The 13491-nt window shown below is 31.4% G+C and overlaps 1 protein-coding gene across 12 annotated transcripts in view; it reads left to right on the plus strand.

Moving 5' to 3' along the window:
* The window catches only part of LOC127738203 (kinectin-like), a 50584-nt gene that overhangs the window by 6748 nt on the left and 30345 nt on the right, over window positions 1–13491 (plus strand). For 11 of the 12 annotated variants that reach the window (XM_052249366.1, XM_052249365.1, XM_052249364.1 and 8 more), the window contains exons 4-10: window positions 922–994; window positions 1873–2132; window positions 4252–4289; window positions 6537–6711; window positions 8420–8623; window positions 10081–10206; window positions 12801–12961. In XM_052249366.1, coding sequence (XP_052105326.1) covers window positions 922–994; window positions 1873–2132; window positions 4252–4289; window positions 6537–6711; window positions 8420–8623; window positions 10081–10206; window positions 12801–12961 — 1037 coding nt within the window. The remainder of the gene's footprint in view (window positions 1–921; window positions 995–1872; window positions 2133–4251; window positions 4290–6536; window positions 6712–8419; window positions 8624–10080; window positions 10207–12800; window positions 12962–13491) is intronic. The other variant, XM_052249371.1, reaches the window with a different exon arrangement.

Genomic DNA, 13491 nt, shown 5'->3' on the forward strand with positions numbered 1-13491 from the left:
CTTCCGTTTGTTGAAAACCGTGTCAAAATCAGAGGAAATTTACGGAAATTTTTCAAAGAATATGGAAGAATTGAAGCCAAACTAGATACTTCTTTGACATAAAATGTCGTTTTATGTACAAAACACTTGGAATGGACATCATTCAGTGTAAGGAATTTGTACAGCCTCATTAAATTTTTTAAAATTTTGTCGTTTTGGGTTAAAAAATTACGATTTTGGGTCAAAGAGCAGAATTTTGAGAATTTCACCTAGATAATGCCGAAAATTTGAAAATTTGAGTATTTTATTAAGAAAAAATTATCAAAACATGAACAAAACTGTGAACATGGTGTTAGTGAATGAAATAAAGACACAAATAACTACAGACAAGTTTTTTATTGACATTTATTATGAAGATCTACCACTTGAGTAATAGTAGCCAGGGAAGCCATCGTCTCAGAGTAGCTTCTGTCTGGGCAGCTATCGGTGAAAGGGTTAAGGAGTTATTGCCCTTTAAAGACAATTTTAAACAATTTGTTCATCAAGTTTGCTAACATTTAAAAATCTTCTCCTCTGAAATACAGGTGAGCGATTCAGGCTCTTGAGAGCCTCTTGTTTAGGGTAGTTTTACTTTTTAAAACTGATGGTTGTTAGATATAAGAAGATGTGGTATGAGTCCCAATGAGACAACTCTCCATCCAAGTCAATATGGTTGTACCATTTTATTTGTTCTTGATGTTTGTGCTTTATTCTTTAACAACTGAAAAATGCCACTTTTTAAGCAAATTTTGGTGAAGATGTATTTTAATAAAACTTTTTTATGCAAATCTAATGTTAGATTATGTTCACTGCACTTCTGAATATTAACTGGTTTCAAAGTCCTATCTTGTATTGTAAAATTGGGTTTCTGAGTGTTTATGTTGAATATTTTTACATTTATAGAAAGGCCAGAAAGGTGATCCAATTGCATTGTTAAAAAGACAGCTTGAAGAGAAAGAAAAAGGATTGCAAGAAGGTAAATTTAAATCCAGGGTTTATCACGTTTACTGAATTTTAATTTCTTTTAAGGAAATTGTAAAACAGTATGTGCAAAGATGAAGAAAAAGAGTTAAGATATATAGCCATTGGTAAAGAAATGTACAGGGTAGATTATAATGTTGAACATTGTGTAAAATATTATGAAGCAGTTTTCAAGGATAAAGAGAGCACACAGTACATGTAATGTTCTATTGTCTTACCTTTCTCAAAAGGCCTGGCATAGATGTAACTTTTCTTTCATCTTTCAAATTTTTATGGTATCCTCAGTTTTCTAATCTAGAAAAAAATAATGATACATAATTATTTGATGTGCTGTTGAGATAAGCATAAGAAAATGTGTCTTTGGTCCTCCTTTTAGAATAAAAGTTTAGGTCATGACCCCTTAATAATGCTACATGTATACTCTGAACTGCAGCCATGATGACCTGACAATTAATATTTATCCAAACCTAGTGAAATTCAAATAGAATATTCTGATTCATTTGCTTGACCTTTCCTTCTGACCAACATTAAATCTCTTAGCTCAATAAGCCAACTTGCAATTTAATTATCACCTGCATGAAATGTTCTTCACACTTGTACATTCAAAAAGTATCCTTTTTCTAAAATTTATTCTTTTCCACCATGTTTGGTTTTGAAATATGCTGATAAGTAATAAAACATTCAATTTAAGTTTCCTATCCTGCAAGTTACTTGAGGAGTCAAATTTAACACTTTTAATAATGCGTGTAAATCACTGTCTTTTTAGACATCCTTTTTATTTATTATAAAAAATTTGACAACCATCAAGTTCTAAACTTAAAAGGTTTAAAAATTCTTATGTAATTTTCCCTTGTTTGTTTTTGTTGTCTTTAGAACAACAACTGGCAATGTCTAGCAATAACAAGTACAAAGAGCTAAAACAGGAAGTACAGAAAGATAAAGCCAGATTTGCTGCAATTGAGAAACAGTACCAGGACAAAGTTGCTGGTAAAGAACAGGAATTCCAAGCCCTGCAGTTGAGAATGCAAACAGCTATCAATGAAAATATGGCTGACAGAAATGCAACACAGGCCAGAATTCAGCAGCTTGAAAGGCAATGTGGAGATCAGAGTAGATATACACAGCTTATTGAGGTAAATAATATTATCAAAGGTTTCTGTAAAAGTCATTTAAGGAATTTTTAAATTAGGTAACCTCTCAGGAAAAAAGGAAAAGAGATGACGTGAGGCAGTAAATACATACTTGATTTATACATACTATATATTTTTGATTCAGCCATGCTGGATCTATGTGATCAATCCGTATTTGGAGATGGTGCAAAATTCTAAGATGAAGACATATTATGAAAATAATTATGTGTTTCTATGAATTGCAGAAACTTTATGCACCATTTTAATCATCAACTGCCAACTTTTGATATGTTATTTGTCCTGAAATTAAGAAAAGGTTTGGTAAACAACTTCTTTATTTTAGATATACACTAGCATATTGTTCCTTTGTAAATAAAAATTTATATGAAATTGCCATTTATTAATTAATGTGGAAAATGTGATTTATTAAATTTAAGCAGTTGATAAGAAAAATGAAAGTGTTTTATCATAATCTTATGTTCCTGTAAGCCATTAAGTAAAATTTGGATCGAGATGTGTAGTGGTATCAGAGTTGATTCCCACACTTTTTTGAAATGCTATTATTCCCATTCTTTCATTAGGCAAGTAAGAGTATTGATACAATACCAGTATGATAGACAACTGTCACAATTTGCAAAAAATTACATTCAAAGCTGTAAGAATTAATTGGATTCAACTCCACTCAAATGCGGTCTTAATTGACCACAGTTAATTTATCATGACAGTTGATAATCATAATGGTATTGAGGTCAAGTATTTGTGCATTCAATTTATTACACATCTAACTGAATACACAAAATCTTGACCTCAATAGTGTACCTATTATTTATTTTAATCAACACTACATAAAATTATTCTGTAAATTTTGTGTGAAAGCTGACTGATTAATAAGATGTGTTTTTTTTTCAAAGAAAATACTTAAAATAGAATATGTACAAGAAAATGCAACCAGATTTTATTTCACTTGTAAAATCAATGTCATAATCATCTGACATAAGTTAATAACTAAGGTCTATTTAATTTACAATTATCAGTAATTTGGTTTAAACAATAAACACAATTGCATATCTCTTACCTGAGCAATTTCTGCAATAAATTTATTTGTGTATTCCCCATTATATTGCTATTTAACAGTAATTGGAATTATCTCAGCATTAGGTATTTGTACATGTATATTTGATTACAAGAAATGTATTTTTTCCTTAATGAAGAATGAACACCAATTTAGAGAGTAATAGTTATTTATTTTTGTTGTTGTTGAGAAAGGGGATTTTTAATGCCTCTTTCTGGAAATTATTGAGCAAATTATTATTAATGACATATAAAAATATGCACGTTTGAATATTTCCCTTAACATTCTTGTCAAAATCATTGAATTTCAAATGTTTCTAAAAAAAGAAGATGTAAAAAAAATCTGACAGTGTCTTAAATTGAAATACCAAAATAATCTGGATCATTATTGCAAAATTCTGCATCTTTGGGCAATAGAGTAGTAATTTTAAAATCTTAATAAAATCAAGCGTAATCGGTTTAAGATATTTATCATAGAACATGTTATGTCTCCAAATAACAAAAGAGTCATTGATTTACATTAAAACAATATGTGCATAGGATAAACTTATCTCTTAAAAAATTATTAATGACCAGACCAAACCTTGAACTTATGCCATAGTTTTATTGGTAGAGGATGCAGGAGTGCCCAGGGGTACATCATCTACCACTGACAAGTGATTTACAAATTCTATCTCAGTCCAGTTATGAACAAATTCTATTTCAGTCCAGTAATCTACAAATTCTATCTCAGTCCAATATAAGTGAATCTCACTATTTTTGAAAATGATGAGGGCAATCTTGAACATTAACCCATATTATAGGTATAGTGGAAGTGTCTGCCGGAGTGCACAGGTTAAAACGTTGACCTTTGACAAGTGATGTACAAATTTTCTCTGTCCAATTGATTTAGATAACCTCCAAATTTTTGCAAATGATTTAATCAAACCTTGAACCCATGCGTTATTAATGTAAGTATGAAATTGGTAGATGTCATTATTTAGGTAGACCATGAAAACAAACAACATAGAACTGATGGTGCATACAATTAATTTTTTTCTATGTTTTGTAGGAAAACAAAAAATTGAAAGAGCAATATGAAAGAGTCAAGTAAGTAGTTTTTCCATAAAAAAATGGGAATGTGTGCATATATACAGAGATGTTCATATGGTTAAAGTTTTGCAGCATAATTTCTAAATAATTGGTCGAGTGTAATTTAGTGACAAAATATGGGGTTCTTTTTTTTCTTTGCATTGTTGTTAATTTTCAAGTTTAAGACCAAAGTCAGATTAATTTTGTATAAGGTTGATCTTTCTGGTTTTTATACAACCGCAAAAATTAAAAAAAATTTTATACCACAGCAAAAATTAAAAATTTTTTGGTCGTATATTGGTATCATGTCGTCGTCAGCGTCGTCCGAAGACAGATGGTTTTCCGGATAATAACTTTAGTATAAGTAAATAGAAATCAATAACATTTTAACACAAGGTTTATAACCACTGAAGGAAGGTTGGGATTGATTTTGGGTTTATGGTCCCAACTGTTTAGGAATTAGGGGCCAAAAAGGGGCCCAAATAAGCATTTTTGTAGTTTCCAGACAATAACTTGTGTAAAGGTGTATGAATCTCTCTGAAATTATACCACAAGTTTCCATACTACAAAGGGATGGTTAGGATTGACTTTGGGGGGTTATGGCTCAAACCAATTAGTAATAAGGGGCAAAAAAAAAGGGGAAAAACAAGGGTTTTTCTTGTTAAAGGACAATTGAGACAATTTAAAAGCAGTGTAAGGGAGGTAATCCAAATCAATTAAAAGAACACTGTTTGATTACCTCCCTTACACTGCTTGTAAATTATGTATTAAGAAATGATGATTGTCTTGAGGTGATTAGCTGTCAATTTATTTTTAGCAGTTACTATTAATTAATATTAATTTTAGCCATGACTATGTTTGTCATTTTATATTTTAAAACTTTTATGATGTATTTAAATGGGTAATTATGGTTGCAAACTCCATTAGAAATTTGAATTGAGATACTTACCATATCTTGAGGGAAAGATTTTTTTTTTTGGAATAAGGGGGGAGGTGAAAAAAATTGGAGGGGGGACAATTTCTCTCATTTCAGATTTCAGAAATTAAAAGAAAATTTCTTCAAATATTTTTTTTTGGGGGTTAATATTCAACAGCATGGTGTATTGCACAAAAGCAAAAAAATGAATATAAATTCAAATCATATAACCAATTTGAAGTTCTTTGACTACAGTTATTCTGTGTCAGAAACCTATAATGTGTCAAAAATTTAGTTACAATCCAAATTCAGACCTGTATGAAGAGTGAATATTGTGTCCATTTTGGCCCCAACTTTTCAGGGTTGGACATCTGCGGTCGTATGCAGCTGCGCTCAGCAAAGCAATTTATTTTCATTGTTGACCAACCAAATCTACATACTTTAGGTTTATAGAAGGAAATGGAATCAATGAAAAGGGAAATGGAAAATTGAAATTTTTTTCGTTTGTCCACTCTAACTTAGTTTCTTCATCCAAAATTTATGAAACTTAATACAAAATGCTAAGAACCAAAACTTTCAGACAGAGTTTGAATTTGGGCCATGAGTCATTTTGTTCTAGAGTTATGCCACTTTATAACTAGGAAAATTGCAAATTTTTGTGTTTCTGCACTCTAACTTAAGTTTGCCTCATTCAAACTTTATAAAACTCATAAACAATGCTTAGAACCACAACACGCAGACAGAGATCAAATTTTGGCAGTGAGTCATTTAGTGTTCTAGAGTTATGCCCCTTTTTAACTTGAAAAAGTGCAAATTTTGAGTGGAGGCATTCGTATCCTCAGACACATTCTTCTTTTTTGTTCAAAAAGAAAGAGAAAGGCAAATCAATAGGCTACAGGTGGTAAAAATAAGCATTAATATTTCTTTTGATTGAGTTAAGCCATTTCAATTGATATTTTATAGTGTGTCTTTCTATGTTGTGATGTTACACTATTGTTTCAGATAATGGTGAAGGTTTGTTACCATTACAACGTTTAAACCCGCTGCAATTGTTTGCACCTGTCCTAAGTCAGGAATCTGATGTGTAGTAGTTGTCGTTTGTTGATGTGGTTCATAAGTGTTTCTCGTTTTTTACATAGATTAGGACGATGGTTTTCCTGTTTGAATGGTTTTACACTAGTAATTTTTGGGGCCCTTTTAGCTTGCTGTCCGGTGTGAGCCAAGGCTCCGTGTTGAAGACCATACTTTGACCTAAATTGGTTTACTTTTATAAATTTTGACTTGGATGGAGAGTTGTCTCATTGGCACTCATACCATATCTTCTTATATCTATTGTTTTTGTATTGTAGGGCTGAAGCTGTACCTCAAGCAGAATTTATCAGTTTGAGACAAAAGGTTTCCATAATGGAAAATGAATTGTCAAATAATTGTTCTAAATTGAATGTGAGTGAAAATACAAGAAGAACACTGGAAAGTAAACTTTCTAAATATGAAGAAGAAAAGAAGAAATTAATTGGAGTACAGGTATTTCTAATTAATGTGTTAAAGCTATTTAACATGCATTATTTGCTTCGTTCAAATTTGTGGAAAGAGTCCCAAATATAGTTTAAAGGTTTAAGATTTACAATTATTTAAATTCAAAATTATGATTCTCAGGTCACTCACCTCAAAGAATTAATTGATGCTATATAAATTTGAACCTATTAAAAAAGCGCCACAAAAGCATGATCATTGTCAGAAAAATTATTCATATAAAAAAGACGATGTGGTATGATTGCCATTAAGACAACTCTCCACAAGAGACCAAATGACACAGAAATTAACAACTATAGGTCACTGTACGGCCTTCAACAATGAGCAAAGTCCATACCGCTTAGTCAGCTATAAAAGGCCATGAAATCACAAATGTAAAACAATTCAAACAAGAAAACTCACGGCCTAATTAATGTACGAAAAACAAACATGTAACACAGCAACAAACGACAACCACTGAATTACAGGCTCCTGACTTGGGACAGGCACATACATACAGAATGTGGCAGGGTTAAACATGTTAGCAGGATCCCAACCCTCCCGTAACCTAGGACATGCACTATCAGTATTGAAGTGTTTAGCAAAATTTATTGCAGCTGTAAATTTGGTCCTCAACAAATGAATAATACAGAAGAGGTGTTATGTTTTTTTTCTTATTTGATAAAACGGTCCACTAATGAAAACAAAATTAGTATTAGCCACTAGAAAATTACTTGTAGTGACAACTGTTCAGTAATATTGGAAACATAGAAAAATGTCATGTATTGCGTCATTATTGTAAAAATTACAGTCATCTCAGTAAGTCAAAGTCAACGTATACAACTTATCTGAGGTCACAACACTTCAATTGTTTACATGCTATTGTTAGTCTGGTATGTTAATGTAAAAATCAGCATCAATAATATTGCTAAATAGACTTATTTAAGAAAAAATGTTACAGAGAAAACAGTTCACTTCTAATGTTTACAAAGATAAGTAAATATAGATAAAAATAACTGTGGAATGAAACAGTTATTAGGAGGCCATCTGGTGAAAAAAAAAAAATTAGTCTTCCTCTTTTTATATGATTTTCTTTTATTGATGCTCTCAGGTTGGATATTTTAATTTGGTATATAAATTTTTCTACTGGTAATACGTATTTGGCAAATAATTAACATGAAATTCTGATTTTTGTTCCTCATTTTTACTACCAAGTAATATACCAAATTATGTTTATTTTTCTTTGAGGGACTCCAAATTATATGATGTTAGGTTTTAAATGAACAGAGTTTGACTCAAGCTTTTCAAAATTTTTACATAATTTATGTTGATTCAAGGGTTTATTACGGTATCTTAAATTTTGTTCATATATGTAATGAGTGATATAGTGAGACCTTAAGAAGATTTTATTTTGAGCTAATTTGACCAACACTTAGGTTTAGGGTGATGCTAAAAATTCATTTTGTTTTTGCAATTGATGAATAATCTCTGAAAGGCCCATTTGCAAACTGTTATCATTTAATTTGTTAATTTAATTGTTTATATTTTTCTTGGATAGGTAAGTTAAGTATCTTTGTTCATTTTTCATGCGAACCCAACAACTGATTGGCAATATTAAACTTTGGTCTTTAAAAATGCATGATTTGCTTACAGACTGCCAATAAAGAACATGTTACTATTTTTGTATAGTTTATTTGATATTTAAGTATAATTTTTGTAGGGTGATAGTGAAGGTGTTTGGTCAAAGAGGGTAGATGAGGTTAATCAACAGTTAAGGAAGAGTGAGGCAGAGAAAAATAATTTATCAAAGAACTTAAAGGCTGCAGAAAAGGAATGTTCTGATGTCAAGAGTCAACTACAAGATCTTAATAAAGCATTATCGGGAAATGATAATGTGTCAAAAGAATTAGAAGTCAAATTAAAGGTTTGTATTTAGAGCTGATTTTAATATTCTATGCTTTTTTTTAAAACTTGTTGGTATTTGAATAGGTTGAAGGTGATTTTTTGGTCTACTGGACATCGTTTTATCAATTTTGTTTTTAGCTCACCTGGCCTGAAGGGCCAAGTGAGCTTTTCTCATCACTTGGTGTCCGTCTTCCGTCGATGTTAACTTATTGCATTTTGAACTTCTTCTAGAGAACCACTGAATGGAATGAAACCAAACATGGCATGAATATTCCTTATGAGGTGCTGACCAAGTGTTGTTACTTTGAAGCCGATCCATCATCCAAGATGGTTGCCAGGGGGGGGGGACTTGTTTAACATAGGACCCTATGGACAATACATACAAATGTCTTTTTTTAGAGAACCACTGAATGGAATGACCAAGTGTTGTTACTTTGTAGCAAATCCATCAACCAAGATGGCTGCCAACGGGGGACTTAGTTTAACAAAGGACCCTATGGGGAATATATACAAATGTCTTCTTCTGGAAAACCGCTTAATTGATTGAAACCAAACATGGTATGAAGGTTTCTTTTGAGGTGCTGACCAAGTGTTGTTACTTTGTAGCTGATTTGTCATCCAAGATGGCTGCCAGCAGGGGGAGTAAGTTTAACATAGGACCCTATGGGAAATACATACAAATGTTTTCTTCTAGAGAACCACTGAATAGAATGAAACCAAACATGGCATGAATGTTCCTAATGAGGTGCTGACCAAGTGCTGTTACTTTCTAGCCGAATCATCATCCAAGATGGCCGCCAGCAGGGGACTTAGTTTAACATAAGACCCTATGGGAAATACATACAAATGCTTCTTCTAGAGGTGCACTGAATGAAATGAAACCAAACATGGCATAAATGTTCCTTATGAGGTGCTGATGAAGTGTTGTTACTTTGTTGCCGATTTACTGTTCAAGAAGGCCACCAGGATTTTTTATTAAATTACGGGGCCAATATTAAACCAAATTTGGCCTCAATCATTATTAGGGTATCTGTTATGATTTTAATCTATTTTTACATGATTTTTAAAACCAAAGTAGAATCAGGTGAGTGACACAGGCTCTTGAGAGCCTCTAGTTTAATATACTGAGGGCTGATGAAACTGGGTCAGTAGATTTTTTTAAAAACAAACTTGACTTTAGTATATACCAGATATATAGCTTATTTGTTCTGAAATTCAGGTATGATTTAGTTATATTTCCGGTTTGATATATATATAAAGTCAGACCAGTAATAATCACAATCAAAAACAGTAACTTTCTGAAGAGTGGTCAAATATTAGTGAATAGAGATTTGAGTATATGTCCAATGTTTGTTAATTTTATTTAAAACCTAGAATGTGAAATGGTCTTTTTTTATTTGTAATCTCAAAGATGACCTTATAGTCACTGTAGTATACATACCATGATAACTGCATGCAATATGCTATTGAATTCAGGGAGCTGAAAAAGAGAGAAGTTTATTAGAGACATCCTTAAAAGCTGTAGAAAAGAAGCTTGCAGAAATTGAAAAAGAAAAGGATACAGCTCAAAAAGAAAAATCTGAATTTCAAACAGAACTGAAGGTTTATAGTTTTTTATGCAGTATATTAATTGTACTCAGAATCAAATTAATCCATCACTGGCCATGTTAAAAGATGGATGTGTGACTACACAAACAAGCTTATCTTTCCTCTTGGTAATGTACCTGTCCTAACACAAAAATTTCAAGAGACATCTAGAGATCAACATGTGGTTTTCAACAATAATCAAGTTGCGAGCCTTGTCATGAATGATCTTTTGCATATAATATCCATGCATGAGATTTTTGTGCAATTCCATTAGTCCCTGTTTGATTTTAAAATTATGTTTTTTTTCAGTCTGCAATTCAGACACCCATCAGCATTTATTGTGAAAAATTGCCAACAGGTGTAATTTTCAGCTAAATATTATTTTATGATCTGTGTTACTACTTTGCATGTCAGAACACATTTCAGTGACTTTTCTTGTCATAGCTTGGAATGATTTGGTTACAATTTGCATTCATGTCTATGTTTGGGAAAGATGTGGTGTTTTATCAATTTTTATTTATTTGATACATAATTCACAAACATTTCCTGGTAGTAGACCCCTGTTGCAGTTTACCAATGATAATAAACCATTTTATTCATAATAGAATGCTTAGAAATTTGAAAACTTTTAACCTTAAAGAGCTTTCAAATATTTCGTATCAATTACCTGTATATAAACTTGCAGGAGTCAGTGATCCATCTTTATATAATATTTATTCTGTTTTCTAAAATATCTGATATTTTTATGCCCCCGCCATAGTGGTGGGGGCATTAAGTTTTACCCTGGGCGTCTGCACGTACGTACGTACGTCCCAAAATTGGTTTCTGTTATCTAACTTGAGTTTGCCTCAACCAAATGTTATGAAACTTATTCACAATGCTTATTACCACAAAACACAGATCAAGTTTGAATTTTGGTGGCGACACTTTAACCGTTATAGAGTTATGCCCCTTTATAAATGGAAAAATTGCAAAATTTTTAGTTTCTGTTCTCTAACTTAAGTTTGCCTCAACCAAATGTTATGAAACTTATACACACTGCTTATTACCACAAAACACAGATCAAGTTTGAATTTTGGTGGCGTCGCTTAAACAGTTCTAGAGTTATGCCCCTTTATAAATGGAAAAATTGCAAAATTTTTATTTTCTTCTAAATATCAAGTAATTTTTAAAAATTGGAGTTATCTTCCTTTGTCCATGATTATAGTTGAATCAACTACAATCAATGCTTTATACAATGCAATGTTTAATTTTGACTTCCACTGATAAAACACAGATCAAGTTGAATTTGGGTAGTGTCACTTTAACCATTATTGAGTTATGCCCCTTTATAAATCAAAAGATTTCAAAATTTTTAGTTTCCATTCTGTAACTTAAGTTTGCCCCAACCAAACATTATGAAACCTATACACAATATTCATTACCACAAAACTAAGATCAAGTACAAATTTTTTGTTTCCGTTTTCTAACTTTAGTTTGCCTCAACCAAATGTTATGAAACTTATACACAATACTTATTACATGTACTACATAATACAGATTAAGTACAAAATTTGGTGGCGACACTTTTACCATTCTTGAGTTATGTCCCTTTATAAACATAAAAATTGCTGAATTTTTCCTTTCCATTCTCTAACTTTAGTTTGTCTCAACCAAATGTTATAAAACTTATACACAACCGTTCTAGAGTAATGCATGTTTACAAATAGAAAAATTGCTGAATTTTTAGTTTCTGTTCTCTACTTAAGTTAGCCTCAACCAAATGTTATGAGACTTACACACAATGCTTATTACCACAAAACTCAGATCAAGTTCAAATTTGGGTAGTGTCACTTTTACTGTTCTTCAGTTATGTCCATTTATAGCTATATGATATGCAAGCGGGGGCATCATCTGTGTCCACATGTGGACACTATCCACATTTATTTAGATAATGCTACTCTGCAAGAACCAAAGGTTAAATAATATAATGTGCTTAAGAAAACAATACATTTATAAGTGTTTTTAATACTATGATTTTAAGTTGTCAGCACAAGGTTTGAAAAAAAATTCTGGCTAGGTTTAAACATATATAGGACTTTCACTTTATGATTTAGCCAAGCGTGGATAGAAAAGCCCTTTTAAAGTCATTGTAGAGAGAAATTATTTTTTTGTCAACTGATCAAAATATCTTTTCTGTTGAGTAACCTGGAATATTTGGGGTAGTATATAAAAAATTATGCGCATATACATTATCTCCTTTTACCTGAGGAACTTCTGTTAGTCCAACTTGCTTCAATTCTGCGTACCCAATTGTCTTGATAATATTTATCTTTTTTCTCAGCATGTGTTGAAAATTCATCCATCTGTTTAACTCCTTTCTGGTAATGTTGCAGGCTGTTTTATTAATATTATATTTTGTTAATGACAAATAGAGTATGACAGGCTGAGTTGCTTTAATATCCATGAATACCAAGTCCCAGGTATAGAGATTTAAAAAATTCCAACCTCTGCAGCATGTAAATGATACTAAATGAATCATTTTATTTATTTCTTTACAATACATTCCCCATTTCCATTCTCAATTTTAAACTTTGTCATTTTATAACAGTTTTTTTCTTCTATAACAGAAAATTCAGGAAGAAAAGAAAAAATTGGATGATGAAGTAAAAATGACAAAAGAGAAATTAGTTAAGTCAGAAGAATCTGCTAAAACAGCATCTGCGCCAAATGGAGATATACATAATGAGACAAGTGGAAACAAAATTACAATGGTTGAACATGAAAAAATGTAAGAAATAAAAAAAATTATATTTAAGTTTCATATTTACTGAAAATGTTCTATTTTTGGTTACATGTAAACTGAGAGGAAGATAAAGTAGATCATAAATAGGAAAAAACTAAATGAACCAGCCAGTCAAAATAAAGAAAAGAATAAGATTGAGCACTCTGAAAATGTACATTACATGTCTTATGGTGTGTGTTTTTGATTATTTACATTTGTTTGCAACACATAAACTTTTGTCATTGTTGAAACTTATAATTTTCTTTTCTTACTAACTTTGGAACGACATTCTAGTAAATCCCTTAATAGATTCGAGTACAACCAAGTCAGCCATAAAATTAGTTCAAACTTGTTTTTCCTCAGTCAGACGTATAGGCATGTTTGTTGGAACCAAATGTCAGACAGAAACTCAGACAGTTTGGCAAAGAAGTTAAATTTCTTTTATACTCTTATTAGCTCATACATTAAAAATCTGGATTAGGATGTTGATCAAGTACAAGGCAGGATATCTTCATATCAATCAAGTTATTATTCTG

Source organism: Mytilus californianus, unplaced genomic scaffold, assembly GCF_021869535.1.
Source record: "Mytilus californianus isolate M0D057914Y unplaced genomic scaffold, xbMytCali1.0.p SCAF_4, whole genome shotgun sequence".
Classification (NCBI taxonomy): domain Eukaryota; kingdom Metazoa; phylum Mollusca; class Bivalvia; order Mytilida; family Mytilidae; genus Mytilus; species Mytilus californianus.